The 19,758-nt window shown below is 41.5% G+C and overlaps 1 protein-coding gene across 1 annotated transcript in view; it reads right to left on the minus strand.

The window, feature by feature from the left end:
* Positions 1–355: 355 nt before the first annotated feature.
* Positions 356–19,758, minus strand: part of blmh (bleomycin hydrolase) — a 25,421-nt gene continuing 6,018 nt past the window's right edge. Inside the window, exons 4-12 of the mRNA XM_050059070.1 lie at positions 18,494–18,635; positions 18,186–18,274; positions 17,984–18,076; positions 8,809–8,964; positions 8,532–8,690; positions 8,360–8,427; positions 7,273–7,390; positions 6,924–6,990; positions 356–664 (exon numbers count right to left, since the gene is read on the minus strand). Of these exons, the coding sequence (XP_049915027.1) occupies positions 516–664; positions 6,924–6,990; positions 7,273–7,390; positions 8,360–8,427; positions 8,532–8,690; positions 8,809–8,964; positions 17,984–18,076; positions 18,186–18,274; positions 18,494–18,635 (1,041 nt within the window). The 3' untranslated portion in view covers positions 356–515. The remainder of the gene's footprint in view (positions 665–6,923; positions 6,991–7,272; positions 7,391–8,359; positions 8,428–8,531; positions 8,691–8,808; positions 8,965–17,983; positions 18,077–18,185; positions 18,275–18,493; positions 18,636–19,758) is intronic.

Raw genomic sequence — 19,758 nt, forward strand, 5'->3', positions numbered from 1 at the left:
TCTGTAAGGGTTATTCCAAAAACAGTAAATCACTTATGTTTTGCTAGTGTCCAAGAGGTGAAAGAGAAAGTGTTTTAAAAACTGCAAACCACACAGGAGTGTAAGTGGCTTTAAACAGCCCTTTACAGTATTTGTTGGTATATACAGTATAACCTTCTGTCTGTAATCTGCTGCCTTGTCTAAAAATGAAAAGTGTTTATGATGTCATAAACCTACTTCGTCACTTAAATGCTCAGGCCCAGTTTTAGTATTTTATATTTCTTAAACCATCCCAGAAAACAAGAGTAGAAAAAGGTGTGGCAGTGTAAACCTCCACTCTGCGGAAGAAATAAAGACAGACAAAAGACACAAGCAGTCCAGTAAAAAAAGAAAACAAAATCTTTATTATTTTTTCTAGAAGAACAGGCTGTTTTGGAAGGAGCTGTGGGGGGGAATATTGGAGAGGTAAAAGCAGCCGAGATTTAGGGCGGAGTCAAATAGACCAGAGGTTGGGGCTAAAACCTGGATTTCTGTAGTTACGCCAGGGCTCCCATTGGGTCCCAGGCAGGAAGTACAATGGGCTCCTGTTGCATCACTTCCAGGATATCAGCGGGAAGGAACTTCTTGTCTACCACCACCTCGTACACATATTCGGAGAACCAGTCGTCCGTCATGATCAGGTAACCTACAAAGAGGGAAGACAGTCAGTCAGTTGTTAAAGTCGCAATAGATCTTTTTCAACTGAGATGATGGCAGTCAAATGAAGAACTGGGATTGCAGGAAAAAAAGGGAAATCTATCCAAATTAGGTCAAGCTGGATCACTGTCTGGTAGTTTTATTACTTAAATGCACTTCATGTGGGGTGATGGGAACCTTATCTGACTAATCTTAAGTAACCCATTTGCAAGTAAAACATGTACTAGGCATAAATAAATCTAGGCACAATTAACAGAAACAGACGTCGACCAAATGACAATAACTACAGTGTATATTGTAATCAGGTGGATGTGACTCTGTATGAGTTCAATGAAGTATATGTATCACTGCTATGGCTATATGCCTGATTTCAGACGGATCTGCTCATAAAATTTGGGCAAAATGTTGAAAATAGCACCTCAATGGATTCTGACAAGTCTTCTTGTTGACCAGATTTTCAACATTCTTACTGTAACTAATTTTATGAGCTGATGCATGACTGAATCGTCCAAGTTTCGCAGTCTATGGGTTAAATACATTCTGGGCTGCATGGCTGGTGATTCAGACAAAATGGCAGCACAGCATCCAACTCACTTAATACATCAATGGTCATCAGCCTTAATGTGGTGACACCCATTAGGCCTCTTCCAAGGTCATGCGGGCCAAACTTGCTCTATGTCTCCCTGTCTTATAGACTCCAAATGTTCTGGTTTTGGTTTGTTTGACATTTTTCTGCATTTTCCCACACACATTTGTCTTTCATCCATGCACATAAATCCTAGCTGCATCCAAACTACTGATGCAGTTTAGATTCACACTCCATTCTTATCCCTTTGTAAAAAAGTTAAGATTGTTTAGTTGAAGTATAACATTCCTTGGAACTTGGCTTTTCTCCGCTCCATGTCACACAAACCAGTTTGTGACTGTATCACAAAGAACTTTGGGAAAGAAAAAAATCATGTTGAACTGTGTTGGACATGTTTGTAGATTGTTAGCAATCTGATAATTAAACTTGCCAGTCTTAATAAACAAGACCATGAATGCCTCTTTGTTACAAAGTTCTATATGAAGCATAAAAGAGTGGTGCTCCTCCAAATTTGAACACAGTCATGTGCAGAGACAGATTCCTCATCTCTGATGTCCATAGACTGGTCCAGACTTTAAACACGTCTTTGCTAAAATAGCAGGCTTTGGGGGAAGAAAGCCAAAGTCAATCCGTCAGTTCACAGAAAGCCTTAATCACAACACATTCTTTTCGAGAGAAATACTTGATTCAAGCACACATCGTGTCACTAATTAAGCCGATTACCGTTAGTCCTCTTTCAGTGAAAGGGGAGGAGCAGGGAGTGCTGCGAGGAACAGTTCAACAGAATGGTCAAACATACTTTGTCTATGCATGCACATTTTAATTGCTCATAAGTGCTCTTTTTCACTGAACTCTATTGTTTCGACAGGCAGAAGGGTGGAGGACCTTCATGGTTCACAGGCCCCCACCCTGCAGTGCAGTATGCATTCAACACTTCTGCTATCACCTCTGCACGCCCACCCTGATAAAACTAAACAATGTCTGCGTCTGTCTCCCTCAGTCTGTGTTCACAGTCATACAAGGTCAACATGGCCCAATCAGGGCCGGTTATGAAAGCCAACCTTGAACTTACACTGACAGAAGACATGTTGGGATAACCTAATCTCTTTTTGGAGGAGGATGTAGCCCCATACTGAAATGATTAATTAAAATGAAAAATGTCTGTGTGCGTGTATTCTACTTAGATAACAAAGACTTAAAGTTATGTGAAGCCAGAGCAGCTCAGATCTGTTACTGAACTGACACATATGGGAAGCTGGACGAGAACTGGCAACTAGATCTTAGAGTGAACGTTATTTTGTTCTTTTTCCCCGATGCCACCTCTCCCCCCTTCTCTCTCTTTCCTTTCCCTTCCTCATGTGTTCAGAGTTGAGCAAACGAGAGCATCCCTCCTACTGTCAAGCTGACTTATCGAAGACGTCAGGGTAACCGCAAGAACGTGCCACAGCTCAAAACAATGTATCAGGGGATGGCGTGTCTGGGTGTGTGTTGTGTATGTGTGTTCTTCCAAGTACGCAAATCTTACATGGCATGTTGCCTGGTTCTCACTGTGGTATCCATGTGTGTGTGTTGATGTGGGCTTCCTGGAACCCGCGTGTTGGGTGGCATGACGGTGTGTGCGTGTGTGCGAATATTGGGTGTCCTTATTTGTTTTTAGGGATAGGCTGACTGTCCTGTCTCAGAACAGATGGATATACGGTCTTGAAGAGTGTGCAGCAGGCATCATGTGGAGCAGGCCTCCTGCTTTACAACCTCAGCAGCAATCCCCAATACAGGACAATCACCGGCCAACATGGGCCATGACTTTCATATAAATTTTGTTAACAATAATTTGGACACAACAAAACAAACAAAAGACTTTTTCTCATTTAACAAATTTCAACAACTGAAGTGAACAGCTGAATGCCTCAAACAACGGTCAACAAGAGACTGCAGCCATGTTAGTTGCTCTGTCAGGCTGCATTCAAGCAGAGTGGTGCCCTGAGCTAATTCAGCATGCTGACAATAATATTGTTAACATGCTGATGTGAAGTAGGTCTCATTTTACTATGCTGGCCATCTTAATTCATTTAAGTCATTAAGTAATATCATCTGGGCACCATGAATGATGCCAACCCATCTGGTAGTTGTTGGGATATTTCAGTGTGTGGACCGACCAACTGACAGACACTGGTGTCCCCTGAGCCATGGGTTAGCATGGCTAAAAGCAAAGCTTAATATAGAAATGATGAAAGACCATAGAAGTCAATCAAAGGTCAAAAGAAGAGGTTTAAGACTGCAGTCATCCCTCACAGTTTTATATGTTTTTGCATGTTAAATAAACTCAGGGCAGGACTCGTATATGATTTAGACTTGGAAATATGTTGGCTGAGTCTATGGTTAGAGCACAAGATGCATCTGTAAAATAACAGACACTTGACAGCACAAAGGAAAGAGTCGTATTTTAACATGAGGAAATAAGCATAGAGCTGATACATAGTAGAAGGGGAATAGTACACCCACAGAGTTGTGGTAAGACCACAAAAAAGGCATTTTTCATTTTATGGGAAATGAAATGGGACCTTTAAATGAGGTGAGGGGACAGATATGTAACTGTGGTTTGGGTGCAAAACAATGGCAGTGGATTAGAAACATTCTCCAGAGCTAATGGAGCTTTTCCTCCCAAGATTCTGTTATGTCCGCTACCAGGGAAATCCTTCCATCCACATTTACATCATCTTCTTGTGTTTACTTAACAACAGAACTACGTTCGTAGTAAATCAGTTTCTTTCTCCACGTCAAACTCAGTCAGAGCTCAAACAAAACTCGTGACAAATGTTCAGGAGTCCACTTCAGGCTTGTGTCCTATCAAACTGAAAAACCTCAAGGCGTGTTGCCAAACATTTGTCTGAAATGGTGTAAAAGTATGAGCAGTGGAGTGAGCAGAGCCATAACAGCAGCTGCGTGAGGGCTTAAAGATGGAGAAAACAAAAAGTTAAACCTCTTGTGAGAGACTCCTGCGGGGTTAGGAAGAATATGAAAAGGCCTGAAGGGAGATGTATAAGCCTTTATAAACCTTATAAACACACTCCACTTTCTCCCTCTGCTCCACAGCTATTACCACTTGTCTTCCAATTTTTCTTTTGTCATCTTTCCAAAATCATCTCCTTGCCTTTGTTTTTCCTTCTTGTAACTAATTCTACCTGCACAACGTCTCCATTTCTGTCTCAGCTCTCTCCGGCATGCTCTCCTCTCCTTTTCTCCACTTGTGCCTCTTTTTCCCCTCAGCTTCTGTCAAACAAACAAAGTCCCTGGATTCCCATGTGAACTCCACTCCTCGAACTTTTGTTCTCAAAAACTTTATTAATTTGGCTGCGGACGAGCTGGGGGCCCTGGCCCTCTCTATCTGCTGCTGTTTATGGAATAAGATATGCGTGAAATACATTTGATTTGACTGAGGGGTTTTCACATGTTTTCCCAACAGTCACTACGGTTTGTGGGTTCAAGCAAATATTGTGAGTATGTGTGTGTGTCTCTCCATGTGTATATGCCGCGCTGTATGTGTGTGTTGCCAGACGATGCATGACTGACCTGAAATACTCTCATATAATTTGCAGTGGAATGTGGAGCCCAGAGATGGAGAAGAGAGGCAGAGGAAGATGAGAAACAGAGATGAAAGGATAGAGGGAATAACAACAGTAGACAGTAAAGTCTGGGGCGGTGATGTGGACTACCTGCTGTGTTGTGGGGCCTGTTGCATAAAGACAAACCGACCTTACTTACTTAATGACAACATTTTTCCCTCATGCACCAAAATGACCTGCTGGTAGCTAGCCCGAGACTGACTTAGTTTGTTAAATTCATTTTGAATTTGTGGTTTAAAAAAAAAAATCAAAACAACTCCATTAGCTGACCACTAAAAAATATGGTTCAAAAGTTCCCAGAAAACAAAAGGCATGTTGCAACTACAAGTCATATGTCAGTGTTGTGTCAGAGTTATTCCCTTGTCTGAAGTCTAAAGGCCTGGTCACACAGGCATTTAAAAAAAGAGACATTTAATGGCATATCCAATTAATTCTAACAGAACTGTCACGATTAGTGGATATGCTCCAAGGGGGTAAGTAAACAGAATTTTTTTTTACGTCAAGTTCAACTTTGGTGACCTTTGACTCGTGAATATGACGTGTTGACCAACAGCAAGCGGCCTTGACAGAACCGACGTTTGAGGCAACAAACAGCAGGAAAGGAGGAAGTTATCATAGCTTATTTGCTGTGTTAAACCATCAAATTTTATTTCTCCTCTTCTGCCACAGTCTACAGTGTTCCACTAAAGGGTGACTGTTTGCAAACAGTTATGAGATGCAAGTCTATCCATCCATTTTCATCTGCTTATCTGGGGCCAGGTCACAGGGGGCAGCAGGCAAGGTATTCCAGACGTCTCTCTCCCCAGGAACGTCTCCCAGCTCCTCTTGGGGGATCCAGAGGTCTTCCCGGGCTAGGTGAGATATACATTCCCTCCAGTGTGTTCTGGGTCTACCCAGGGGCCTCCTACCCATTGGACATACCTGGAAAACCTCTAACAGCAGGCGCCCCAGAGACACCCTGATCAGGTGTCCAAACTACCTCAACTGGCTCCTATTGAGCCCCCTTCAGATGTCTGAGCTCCTCGCCCTATCTCTAGGGCTGAGCCCAGCCACCCTTCAGAGGAAACTTGTTTCGGCCTGCTGTATCCTTGAGCTCATTCTTCGGTTACTGCCCAGCGCTCATGACCATAGGTGAGGATCGGAATGGACCATTGCCTCAGACTTGGAGGTACTGACTCTGAAACTGACGGTACAAATATGTCTTTTGAATAAACTGTGTGATCTGTGTCCTGTTAGAGATAAAGCAAAGATGCGGGCTAACTGACTGTTTGCAAACTCCAGGACTTGGAGAGCTTTTTGTCCCCTTCAATTAAACTCTTTATTAACTGAAGTACAGTATACTCCTTAAAACAAAATACCAGGCGGTAGGAAACAGCGTGGTACAGAGAAAAAAGAAACAGACTCTGGGTTAGCAGATCAGCCGACCAGCGACAGTTGTTCACCAAATAGCCCTCTGAAAAGTCACCATGTCACCAAGCCCACAGAATCAAACATTTTACAAAAACATTTGGAGGAATTTTGCTGTGCTACTTTCTGCCCTTAAGGATTAGCTCATTCTGGAACTACGTTTATGCAACTTGACCCAGAGGCACTGAGTCTAAAGACCACAAAAAGGGGCGCTGTGCTTGTGTGTATGTCTGTGAGTCTTTATGAAACAGGACGCAGCCAATTATAAGTTCATAAAACAGCAACACAGGGGAACCTCTTGGTCTAATCCTGTTTTTAATTCAATAGACACAAACAGGAAGATGATGATATATCATAATATACCGCGGTGTGAGAAAGATGTGAAAGAGAGATGGGGAAGCAGGAGGACTGCAAAAACATGACTATGATTTTGGGACAAGATCCAGGTCAAAGTGACAGTTTTAGATGTTGTCAGCCAGCTACTCCTCTGTGACTTGACAAAAACCTGGTTAAAATACATTTTTTTTCTGGTAATGCAATACAGGTTACGTCTAAAGAAAAGAAAGTCACCCTAAAGGAAAGGACTGTAAGTGGGAATTGTGAAATAATGCGTTATCTGTCTCTCTACTTACCTTTGTTCCCACGGTCATCGCCCCAGGAGTTTTCCACCCTCCACTTCTCATAGCCTTCTTTCCCATCCTGAGAGAAAGAAAGAGAGCAGACGATGGGGAGATAAGAGCGAGGAGCTGAGAGTGGAGGAAAGAAAGTGTCCTGACAGCTGGGGTTACTTACAAGGGGGGAAATTGACATCACTATGAGAAACTGCAGCCGATTAAAGCAGCGTAAACACGCAGCAAGGCTTTGATGCAATAAACCCTGGGAAACTCTGAATGTGTGTATTCCTGTCAGTCTGCTTGTATACGTACTGTGTGAGTTTACTGAACAGTCACCCACCTGTGTTGTGTGTTTGTGTGAGGGTACCTTGTCTGTGACAGCAGTGAGGATCATGGCGTGGGTCATGAGGGAGTCTCCGTATATCAGTCGCTCTGCCTTTGAGAGGTTCTTCACTGAAACTCCAAAGACAAGCTCATGGTTGAACCTGTGCGAGCAAACACACAAAAATTACATTACACTACCTCCTCAGATAAAAGCAGCACAAACTCTGCCCCTAATTTCATCTACACACTGATCATTTCAAGTTTCGATAGCTTCATGGGTAATTTTCCATATCATATCCAACCAATCCTAAAAATATCTTTTTCGTAGAGGCAGGGAAAGAGGTGTGATGACCATAAAAAGCCAAAAGCAAAATCTTCACAAGTCTGGGAATCTGCACAGGCTGACTGACAGCTCACCTTTTCATTCCCTTCTTGAACATGACTGTAGAGATGAGGCTCCATTTAGCCTCGGCCTTATTCCAATTATAATCTACCAGCACAAGAAAAGATCTGTCTGAAGGATGAGCTTCAGCAGAGATGGTACCAGACATTCGGCACCACAATGGTTTGGTTCAGTGGGCAAATTTAACCCTGGCGCCAGCAGCTCAGACACAGATGCTGCTGCACCTGAAGGGCAAAGATAAGCAACTTTTCCCCTGTGGAGAGACTGACACCTCTTGTGGCAGATAAAGTCTGCTCTTGTTGTGAACCCTGCAGTCATAGCACAGACAAGACTCGGATACAGGGATGGATATTTTACATTAGGATGAGTGTTGGGCTGCTTGGGGTTCAGATGCTTTAAGCATTTCAGAGTTGTAGGGTTCAGTATAGTGACAGTGGCAAACTAAATTTTCAGTGTGTAGGATGTTTTATATTCCCTTGTTTTATTCTCCTAAAAGAATTGTAGTAATCAAGTCATTTTTCAAAACAAACCTGCAACTACTTTTCCAGACAATACATCTCTCCTGAAGGGCAGTGAGGCGTGAAATCAAAAACTTCACTGCATTCCTTTCCCTTCATTTCATAAACTAAGAAACTAAAACCATGCCAGTAACGCTGAATGCATTGATTCTACCAGACTAGATTCCAATATTGTTGCAAATAACTTTGACATGATGCGTTATACTCACACATTCATGTCATTAATGCCCAGCTTGCCGTGGAAATGTTTCCCGACGTCACATCCAAACCACACCGCCTGTGAGACAAAAAGCAGCCATTTTCAGATTTATGAAGTTCCCACATGCAGACACCCTCAAATGTGGATAAACAAAAAATGTTACGCCCTTTGCCCCGACATACCTCTCCCTCCTTGATGGACTCAGCCGCAGCCTTTTTAAGCAGCTGGATGGCCTGGTTGTTGTACAAAGTGCTGCGGCCATTAACCATGTTACCTAGGAACTCAACACTGTACAGCTTCCCATAAGGATTCTGGGGTCGAGGATCGTTCACGAGGCAGACCTGAGGATAGAGAGTTACCATACGAGCTCAGGAACAGCACAACCTCTCATAGGGAGTCAGAAACTGAGGCCAGCAGCAAGTTAGAGCATCTGTCTGAAGCATTTACTGGGTCACATACTTTGTCCTGAATGTTGTATAGAGGTTTGACGTGTTCCCTGTAGAACTCCTGGGGGGTGAGGGGTCCCATGCGATGGAAGTTCTTGTCCTTGTCCCTGTACTCCCAACAGATGGTCTCAGGAGGGCTGCCTAGACAAACGCTGGCCACCCGGAACACCTGCACAGCATACACAGTTTAAACATTAACTTTTTTACCAATCTAATCTGTTATATTCACATTTAACATTTTCAGACAGTCAATCACTGTATCACATAAAAGCCTGAGGTGATTCCTGCACCTCTACTGTAAAAGGGGAGTCACTGCAGGTGAACAGATATCACCATGAGACTTCCATTAAGACAAATATTAAATATACAAATATAAAAACTTTGGACATCTTTTTAATCACTCCATAAATCAGAAAATACTGTCAACAGCCATTTTTGCCATGTTTTTAAGAATGAAATGTTACATAAATCAGGCTACGAATGATATGTGAATAAACCCTTCTGTGAAAACCTTCAGAATATAGATAGTCATAAAACTTAAGTTTGGTATATGTAAGTGCAACTGAAGTGAAGTTTTCTGGCTCAGGGTATGACAGAAAATCATTACTACTGGCCTTTAAAGATATGTATTGAAAACATTCTACACACTTTTAGACAAAAATTAAGACAGTGCAGCTGAATAACTTTCCAAGTTGATTACTTACATTAAGACAATTATTTTTTGTGTTGCAAGTTTTCGGAACTTTTAGGTTTAAGTATGCAAATGAGCCATTGTCTAATTAAATATGCACATTTTGCCTATATTTCCAGAACAGATATCTAAACTACAATAAACATCTTAATGTGTGTTTTGGACATTTTCTTGCCACTAGTCTGAACGAGGACATGTTATGGAAGCAACACTAAAGAGGACCACCATGAGTCAAACTGAACAGACTTTTGTACTTCCTTGCCTTTAGGAAGGTTGTCGGAGATGTTTCTAAATCTAATTTCTAGCTCATATTTTTAATGTGCGCCCATGTAACCTGTCTGACCCCATGTCTGTCCTTGCATACAATCATCCATCAGTGCCTGGGCCTCTCTCAACTTTCCCCTCTTTTTCCTCTCTACAGTGCTTCACTCTCCTTCATCTTTCTCATATCCCTCCATTTCCCCATTTGCACCCCACACTCTTTCCTCCTCTCTCCATGTGTGCCTTCCTGCGGCGCTCAAGTTCAGACTCAGTTCCTGTGGGCTAAATTGGGTTGTTTGGACTGGGCCGTCTGTCAATCTGGCCCTCCTAAACTCTGATATAGTTATCTCAGGAATTTCCCCTTTTTGCTTTTCACCTCTCCCATCCTCTGCTCTGCTCTCGTAGGACCCAGCAGTTGCTTTTCCTATCAAATACAATTAAAAAGGGGCTGAGAAATTAGGATGCAGCGCAGTCCATTGTTGGTGGTAGATAACAGTGTGTACTACAGCGAATATTGTTCTTATTGTGTGGATGAGTGGTGATACATCACACTCATTGCTTCAACTACCGGTGTCACAGAGGACACATTTCCAATAGATTTTAACACACTATTTTTATTGACTTCTGCCACTGATATCCAGACAAATTAAACATCTGTCGAGTTGAATATAGCTGACAGGGGGATTATTTTAGGCTTGGCCTGGAGAAATACAGCAGCCATGGCAGCAGTTTCCCATGCTTAGTCGACACATATTAAATGCCCCTACATAAAGATGACATTCTTGCTCTCTGGTTCGTAGACACGGAGCCCACTGAGCCCACTATTCTCTCCCCAAACATCACCGGGCACATTCTCGCACGGAGACAAACACGCAAAAATGCATAAATTCAGGCCTGGCTTACACAAACAAACGATCCCCCTCGTCATTGCAGAAAGTCAAAAGTACAGACACACACAAAAATACACACATGCGCAGAGTCAACAAAGGCATCTGTTCAACTCCTCATCCCCCCGAGCCATTTTCCTCCTAATTCAACTACTTTGTTTAGACTGCCCTGTGGGCAAGACGACATGCCAAGGTGTTCATCCCCTTGTCTAGTCTGTGTTTGCCCAGATGCCCTCGGCACTTTGACAACACATCCCTGTTAACCCCTTGACCCTCGCCATTTTCGCTTCATTCCTCCTATTTGTCTCGTTCTTCCAAGAACAACTCTGCTCTCCCTGGTAACTTTAAACCTTTCTACTCATTTTACAATTTGTCTTTTAGACGCCCTGAGACCTAGTATAAGCGTGTCCCTTAATGCCAGTTGAGCCTCGCGCCCACTCAACCTGCCCTGGCAAGGTAAATAAAGTAGGTGTGAGGGAAAGGCAGCGCTGAAAGAGACCTCAGTCAGAGAATAAACAGCCACAGTGACATTCGAGCAGGATCAATATTGAAATACCTGCCGCCTCAATGACAGATGTGTATGAGTGACTGAGAAAGAGGGAAAGACAGAGAAAAAGAGAAGAGGGATACAGGGAGGCTGACACAACAGTACAATATTACTCTACTGCTCCTACTCCTACTCCTACTCCGACTACTCCGACTACTACTCCGACTACTACTACTACTACTACTTATGAACTGTGTTTATTGCTGGTTATATTTGATAGATATCCAAATGCATTTTTTCCTCACACATCAAATTATATACATGATGTTTTTCATTTAATTTGACTTTAATTCACACACAGTAACTCCTTTCACAAAGCTGGAGGTGTTTAAAAAACTGAATGATAAATACTGATCATACTTTCAGTCAGCAGTTTTTTACTGGCTGCATTTTCAACGCAGAATTTACAAATGATCACAGCTCAAGCCCTCGGGGCAGACTTCAAGTTCTTCATGACGTCAACCAGCGTACCTCATAAATTCTACTCATGTTGTGGCTGAAACTTCAAACGACCATCTCATTCATATCTTCATATTCTAAACATGAACATTTTAACGGAACCAGCTGTTAGGAGAGTTCGTTAACAGGCATTTTACTCTTCATCTCATCAGTGTCGAGCAGAAGTTCCACCTCAGGTCACTCCATTCAGTGACATATCGAGTTTGCGTGTCTTGCAATAAACAGTGAGCTGACTGACTGCACGCTATTGGGGCTGACTGGGGTTAATGTTTGATAGCATCTGCGCTCCAGTGTTGACCGGCTGGCATCCCCTCTGCGTGTTTATTTGCTTTACGCGACCCAAACAAACAAATCACCTGGAGTTAAGAGTGTGCCTAACACATACTGTAAGCAGACCATGCCAGTGGCAACACACACCACAGTATATCTAGATATATGGGTAACCTTGAGCAAGGCACTCCTGTTTTCAAGGTTATGGTGGTGCTGCACATATCAAGTTCAAACTTTCCTCTCTCCTGTACTCTCTGTGTGGTCCATAAACAGCACTGACAAAGTAAAAACACTATTTACTAGTAGGACATTTGATTTTTAGCAACACTGGAAAAAGAAAGTCCAAATAGCAATTTACATTGTTTTTGTTATCTTGTCTTGTACTGAATGGTGTTAAGACTTTTTCTTGGTCCAGTGCAGCAATATGTGCACCTGTAACTATATTGTTTAATTAATGAAGATTTAATACTGGAATTACACATCAAATAATTGCTTCTACCTAATTGGTCCTTGAAATGAAGTAGATTAAATGCCCCTTGGAAATTAAAAATTTAGCATATAAATGTGATTTAAAAAAGAAATTAAAGCAATACAGGTGTAATTAAATTAATTTTGCAGTGGAAAAAAAAGGCGCAGGCAAATTAATTTAAGCCTTTAGTAGAAACAGTTTCGACTAAATTAGCGTCTGAAGCTGGCTCTCGACCAGTTAATGCTAAATTGAGGCAAAGCATGCGCCTCCACGCTACTCTGAAGTAAATTTATAACTATTGTGTAGAAGCTGGACTTGTGAGTGTAAGCAAATGACACCATGCAAACAGTTTGGATAAAAATGAGCGAGGTTTTGATTAAACTTCCATGTTTTGTAAACATGCAACACATGTGGTCATTGTTAAATTCTAACAACGGTGCAGAGAAATTCAATAAATGTGAGTGGACGTCTCTGAACTGGAAAAGCTTTTGTTGCAGCCCTTAACAATGACAAATCCACAGGAACCCACCCACATCGAAAAACAAATCAACTGAGTCAATAGCCAGCAGCGCTGACCCTCTGAGCTGCAGCAGGAAAGTTCCTCTGTGATTTGATGGCCGTCTCATAAATTAGACTTGTCTTAAGAATCACTCTCCGTGCACTCAGAGCCAAGAGCAGAGCCGCACATGGTGTTTCTGATTCCATGACGCAATGGAGCATAGAAGGGCTACAGTTGTGGTGTGAGGGATACCATCTGTGTGTGTTCTGGTACTGTACGTGTATGTACAGTTACCAGTGATTGTCCCTTTATTTGTGTGTGTGTTGTCTACTTGTCTATGGAGAATAGAGGAGCATGGACAGACGCCAGATACAACATGAAAGAGTAAGAATGGCTTTGAAACTTAAACTAATCCTCTCTGCCTCAATGACGCAGCGTATGGACACTGTCATCCTAACAGCCTCCACGGAGAGAAACAGTGCATGAGATTAGTTTCCTCGTTCTTAGTGCAGGTGCAGCTTAAATTGGGTCGAGCTGCTGTTGCAGAAGTTTTTAGATCAACGCGATGTGCAATGTGCCTGACCAACGTTAACAAAGAGAATAGATTCTTGACACGCAAGGGGATCCTGTTAAATCAAGCGCACCCCGAGTACAGTAAGTGGAAGCAGAGACGTTGACCCCGGTTGCCTGTCATGGGAGTGTGTGTGGGGCTGCCGTGATGAAGACCAGTGCACAATCACAGCCGCCACGTAGGGAGGGTGGACAGCATCACATCCACACACACCAAAGTAAGACTGACATGGCGCTCTGATCCTGAGAAACACATGTGCACACGTAGATGCAAATGACGGTGAACATGTCGAGGAAACACTCGTTTCCCATTTGTAAGAGTCCAAGAAAACCCACTATGTGAGCCTACACACACACACACACACGCGCACACTCACACGGCATACATGTCTGCAAAAACACAGTTGTGCACGTGGACATGTACACATCAAAGAAGTGACTGAAGACGTGTGCCACTAACATAACTGGTAATGAAATTACCACCGTTAGTTTCTAATATACACAAACAGTTCCTGAACCTTCTTTCCTAAAACAGTGCTGTAATACCAACATACTCATACATACTGAGATGCACAAAAGTGCGACACCTAGCACCATCTTCAATTGTCTGCTAAGCCGAATAAGTCGGCAGTCGAAATGTCATGTCGATGGACCATGGCTTACTGTCAGTGTAACACATTTATATAAAGAATTGTGTAATTCTAATTTTTCTTAAGTATTTTTCAATTGGTAAGTCGTCATTTTAATTATATAGCACATATTTAAAAAACAGGAGTCGACCCAAAGTGCTTTCAGGCAGAAGGGTTAGGATCAGCCTCAATATACACAATTACACACAATTAAAGAAATAAAATGTGCATAACATGCAGTAAAACATAATACATCATTGACTAGTAAGATTAATTTGATGGCATGATTTTAAGAGTCTGCTGGTGCAGTGACGATGCCAAGTATTAACACATCCAACATACACTACTGTACTTTGGAATAAATCTAAAATGTATGGCATGCATGGTTGCACATTTTAAATACCCAGGAAGCCTAGACATCACAGGTTTTTAAGATGGCGACTTTACCACAAGTCAGAGGCGCAAAACATTACACAGCATCAAAATCCAGCACCCACTCCACTGGACACTGAGATGTGGGTGTCTCTCTCTCTCTCTCTCTTTTTTTTTTTTTTTACTGTTTTTACATTTCTTGGAATGACTTTGTGGATTCTCTGTACAATTATGGAAATATCATCTCTTTAATTATTTGATCATCACCTATCTGTTAAGCTAATGAATTCATTCTGTAGTTATACAATTAAGAATGAAGAAGAAGAATTACTGTTTTATAGACAGCTAAAAATAATAATTGCCGCAGCCTTTTTTAAATTTCGCTGCTCAATTTGGCACAACTGTGATGCTTACTGCTGATGAAAATTGACACTTGTGCACACATAAATGGAATATTTTATATACTTGATATATTGGTCATAATCTTAATGTTGACCTAATATATTTCTAGCAAATTCAAAACTATATTTAATGCATATTTAATTTATATCTTTGAAGTAATTAGTAGATTTTGATCCAAATAGCTCTTGTTAATGAAAATACAATGTAAAACATGCCCTATCCATGTTCCTATCCATAATTACTCTTGTCAAAGTTATCAAAAGTATGGAAGGGTTAATAAAACACTTGATTTGTAATTCAACTAATTCACAACTTCAGTAATTTGGGTTTGTTGTCAACAGATTTGTAAGATGCAAATTTTCTGGACTGAGGTGGGCGTCCTATCATGAATGATGTTTTTTTTAGTAGCTGGTCAAATGTACGTGTGACAATGTCCATGAACAATTTGGCTCGTTTTACATCAGCCGTTCTTCTGACATGACCGCATCCTCCATCACCACCGGCCGTGACAGAGTGGTGTTTCGCAAAACAAACCACTTCCAGGTGGACAAACAAACACGCTGACAACCCCTCGCCCCCCCACCCTGCCGTGCAGTGCGGTGGGAGCACTCTTTACTGTTGCACAACATATGTTCGTGTGTGTACTGTACAAGTCTATGTGTGTGTGTGTCGTGTGTGATCATGGCCGGGCATCCACTGTGAGATACAGGCGACTGTTTAAACAAGCAACCAGCCAGCAGCATAATGCAACAGCTGACAACAAAGGCTGCATGACCAGACCCCCTCCTCTGTGTGCAGCCGTCTCAATGGGAGGCTGATTGACTGACTGGACACTCGTGCATTCACACTCACAGACACACGCACACAGGAAGCGTAAATAAAGCCTCGTATACGTACACACCTACATAGGGAAACCTGTCCGCGCAACAAAAAACACACACTGCAGGCACATGACTGCATTTCACTGCACGCATGCATGAACATGATAACGTGTTCCATTTGTTACAACGTGAAAGAGTTTGTTTACATGTGCATGTCCACCTTTTTTTCATTTAGGAGGTGAATTTGTCTTCACTTTCCAGCCTCAGATGCTCCGTGGTAGATGTGATTGTTCCATAAACAAGATCACTATCTTAAACTTTGTGACATGCGGGCAGTGGGCAGGTGATTTTTGTTGTTTGGGGTTTTTTTTTATTGGTTGCTTTTACACACTGTGTAGTCCAGAAATGACGTGTGCAAATTAATTAAAAATGCATATGTATATTTTTCATGTGTATGTTTAGATTACATATGCATCTTAAAAAGGTAAGTTAAAATCACAGTTCACTGCAGACACAGGTAGATATTTTGAGCTTAATTTTGGAAGCACAACAGTAAATGGACCTGCAGTGAGCAAATGTTTAGCTCTTGTTCACTACTATAGAACTATAGTACGTCTGCAACTAATGATTATTTTCATTGTCGATTAATATGTCGATTAGTTTCTCGATTAATCAATTAATTGTTTTGTCTATAAAATGTCAAAAAATGGTGAAAATGTCACTAAGTATTTGGCAATTAATTTAATAGTTGACAACTTATCAATTAACCGTTGCAGTTGTGTATACAAGAATTACTTCTCCCTGTACTGCACATTGGTTGAAATGCAAGTTGTTGGCATGTCTATGTGTTACCTGCTGTTAATGTAATTGTTTGTTGAATGAAGTCACTCTGATATTACATTCTAATAGTGCCCTGACAGTATGTGTATTATTAAATATTCATCATGATAAAGAAACTGCTTTAATTTAGGCTCTCAGATCTTTGGATGGTGTAATGCTGACACTTACTGATCAGAGGTCAACACTGATCAAAGCATCACTACATTACTATTTGTTGTATCTCTTTATATTAAGTAACACTTTTAATCTGAACCCTGAGCGTCTCACACTTATCTTAGCCCAAGATTAACTCTAACCCAAACACTGATTACATGAAGGCTTCTCTGAGGAATCAAACCGGGAAGATGTTTCCGCTCTGACGTTAAATTTTATTTGACAGCACCCTCTTCTGGCAGAAATGAGACAATGTTACAAAGGTAATGAGGTGTGCTCTATTTTTTCTATGCACTCTATTAAGTACTAGGGCTGCATAGTTAACTGAAATATTATTAAAATTGCAATGTGGCCAAGTGCAAGATACAAATTGCATGAACTGCAATTTTTTGATAAAGGTCAAATGTGTCACAACATAACTACAAATCATATTGCAGACAGAAGGGAACATACTGGTTTGGTGCAGAACCCAGCAAAAATCCTATTGTCAAAGAAATTAAAATGTAAAAACTACCATTCTCACTAATATTGCGACTCATGTCCTAATCTCAATATCGCAATATGATTTATTTATTTCTTATTTTGCATATCACGCAGCCCTATTAGTTACACCCATACAATCTACTGCAACAAAACAGCTCGTCCATAAACTCTACTTTTTTGAAAACTGTACATTTTAGGCATCATAAAAATAAACTTTAAGGCCGAACAGATGAATGGAATCGCATTAGACAGCACAGGTGTGCCTATAAAGTGGCCATTGCATGTATATCCATAAACAAGTCTGCTGTTCATTGTTGTTTTCATTCATGTTTTTGCTGCAGGTGATGTTGGAACAGGCGAGGAGTAAATCTGGGACGCTATTCTCCCTTTTCCATAAAACAGTCTAATAAAACTATCTGACCGGAGAAACTAAACTCAAGAACTGCGAAGAAAAAGCAAATTAGACCAATACTGGATCAAAAAGTGACTGCACTGTACCTTGTCCTAATATTGATAACAGAGTCACCCAGTGCTGCCTCATTTGCGACTCAAGCTGTACTCGGTTGAAGCAACCGCAGGTCTGTGTTTGATTAGTCAACAACATCCAGTCCTACAAACTCTGCCCTAAAAGTTCCTGAACTTTTGGAGAGGACTTCCCCCTAAGTAGGGACTGTATATGGCACAAGATGAAACTACTCTGGAGGAACTAAATTTAGTCCCTAGTTCCTCCATTTAAAAATGAGCTATATTCCTGAGTTCCTCAAAAGGTTCTTGGTGGCCTGTGAAACTTCCTGTATTCTCAAGGAAACAGCTGTATGTGCTCTATCACTCTCACCTCCTCGATCATGTTGTCCATAGCATCAGACAGTTCAGCCTTAGTAGCATCACTGGCCACCATGTTCCTCAGTCTTAGGCAGTATTCTCTCAGCTGTAACAGAGTGAGACGAGAACAACAGTCAGCAGTGCCTCACCCATTACGTGACTCACCAGTAAGTGAGCTTGATTAGTTTTGAAGTGAAGGAAATGTGTAAGCACACCTTATGATTAAGGATGTCATTCATTCTGCGTGAGGCCTCTGAGCTGTGTGACTCTGGAAAGCATTTCTTTGGAATGACGCCATACTTTTCTAAAGACAGGACAGCATAAAAGACATTTTTAAACAATATTCTCAATCCAGTCAAATAACTCCAATGTTCTACCAGTGTTTTTTTTCCTTCTGTGAGAAGATTAACATATTTAAAGTGGGTACCGTTAATTTTCCTGATAACCAAACGGCTGTTACGGCTCAGTCAATCATTCAACATTAACCTCCTGTTAATGTGTTTGTTTTATGGTGAGAACTAACCAATGAGGTTGACCAGCATGTCCCATTGTCCTCCGTCATTGGTTGGATTGGAGAGCAGGAACTGGACCAGGCGTCCGTCCACCGGCTCCTTCCTCTGTGCCGTCTCCACACAGGCCTGGAGGAAGTAGTAGCAACGCTCAACCTGTAGAAAAAACCCCCAAACACAACAGAAAAACATGGTGACCAAATAGACAAACTCTGAGAGGTTGTACAGTCTAAAAACGTGATATAACTATAGACCATAAACATTCTAAAAGCAAGTGTATTGTATTTCCTGTTGGACCGACTGTTAATGCAGTAGCTGACAGGAAGTAAACAGGGATCAAAGCTGTTTCCAGAGCAACAAAACAGCAATGAAACGTCTACATTAAGTGACAAAACTAAGACATTGAGACTTGACTTCTGTAAGACTTCAAACTCTGAAGCACAATTTACTCAGTGCTTTACTTGGGGACCACTGACAGAAGGCCGGGGGCAGTTAACATACAAACATTAATAATATTTATCAGTATACGTAATGAATGAATTGCCTGTTATCAACCTTTTGACCTTGGCTGTCACATTCAGCCAGTTGCAGCATCCCTGCACAGGTCAGGTGTACACAGGGAAGTTTGGGGACATTAGCAGGGACACTTAGCCTGAACCTCTGTCGGGGGGTTTTAGGCGATCCTTCCCTGGCACTATTTCTTTTTTCATAAACCAGCTCTACTTGGATAGAGTGAATAGATTTATTTTCATTGTTGATTACAAAATTGTCGACAGGCCACCCAGCACCAGATTACGGGCCAGATGTGGCCCACAGGCTTTAAGTTGAGTATCACTGCTCTAATAACTTCACTTGACCTGAGATTTGAAACCAGAAACATACAAGCATCAAGTTATTACCTGGCAAAATCCCAGAACCAAAGACAATAAATAAGACAGCGCATTAATTATTAGACCTAAAAGAACACTATTGACAAATTTGAATTGAAAACACTGTGCCTGAACAACTTGCTCACGAAGAGATTGCTACATGAGACCTGCTTTCATGTCCTTTAAATTTAGACTTGCAACCACTCTGCACCTCTGATGTAATGTAATACAGTCAGGTCCATAATTATTTGGACAATGATACAGTTGTCATCATTTTGGCTCTGTACACCACCACAATGGGTTTTAAATGAAACAATGAATACCTGCTTAAAGTGCAGACTCTCAGCTTTCATTTAAGGCTTTTTTCAAAAATGTAGTATGAACCGTGTAGGAATTACAACCATTTCTTC

This window comes from Epinephelus moara, chromosome 2 (assembly GCF_006386435.1).
Source record: "Epinephelus moara isolate mb chromosome 2, YSFRI_EMoa_1.0, whole genome shotgun sequence".
In the NCBI taxonomy this organism is placed as follows: domain Eukaryota; kingdom Metazoa; phylum Chordata; class Actinopteri; order Perciformes; family Serranidae; genus Epinephelus; species Epinephelus moara.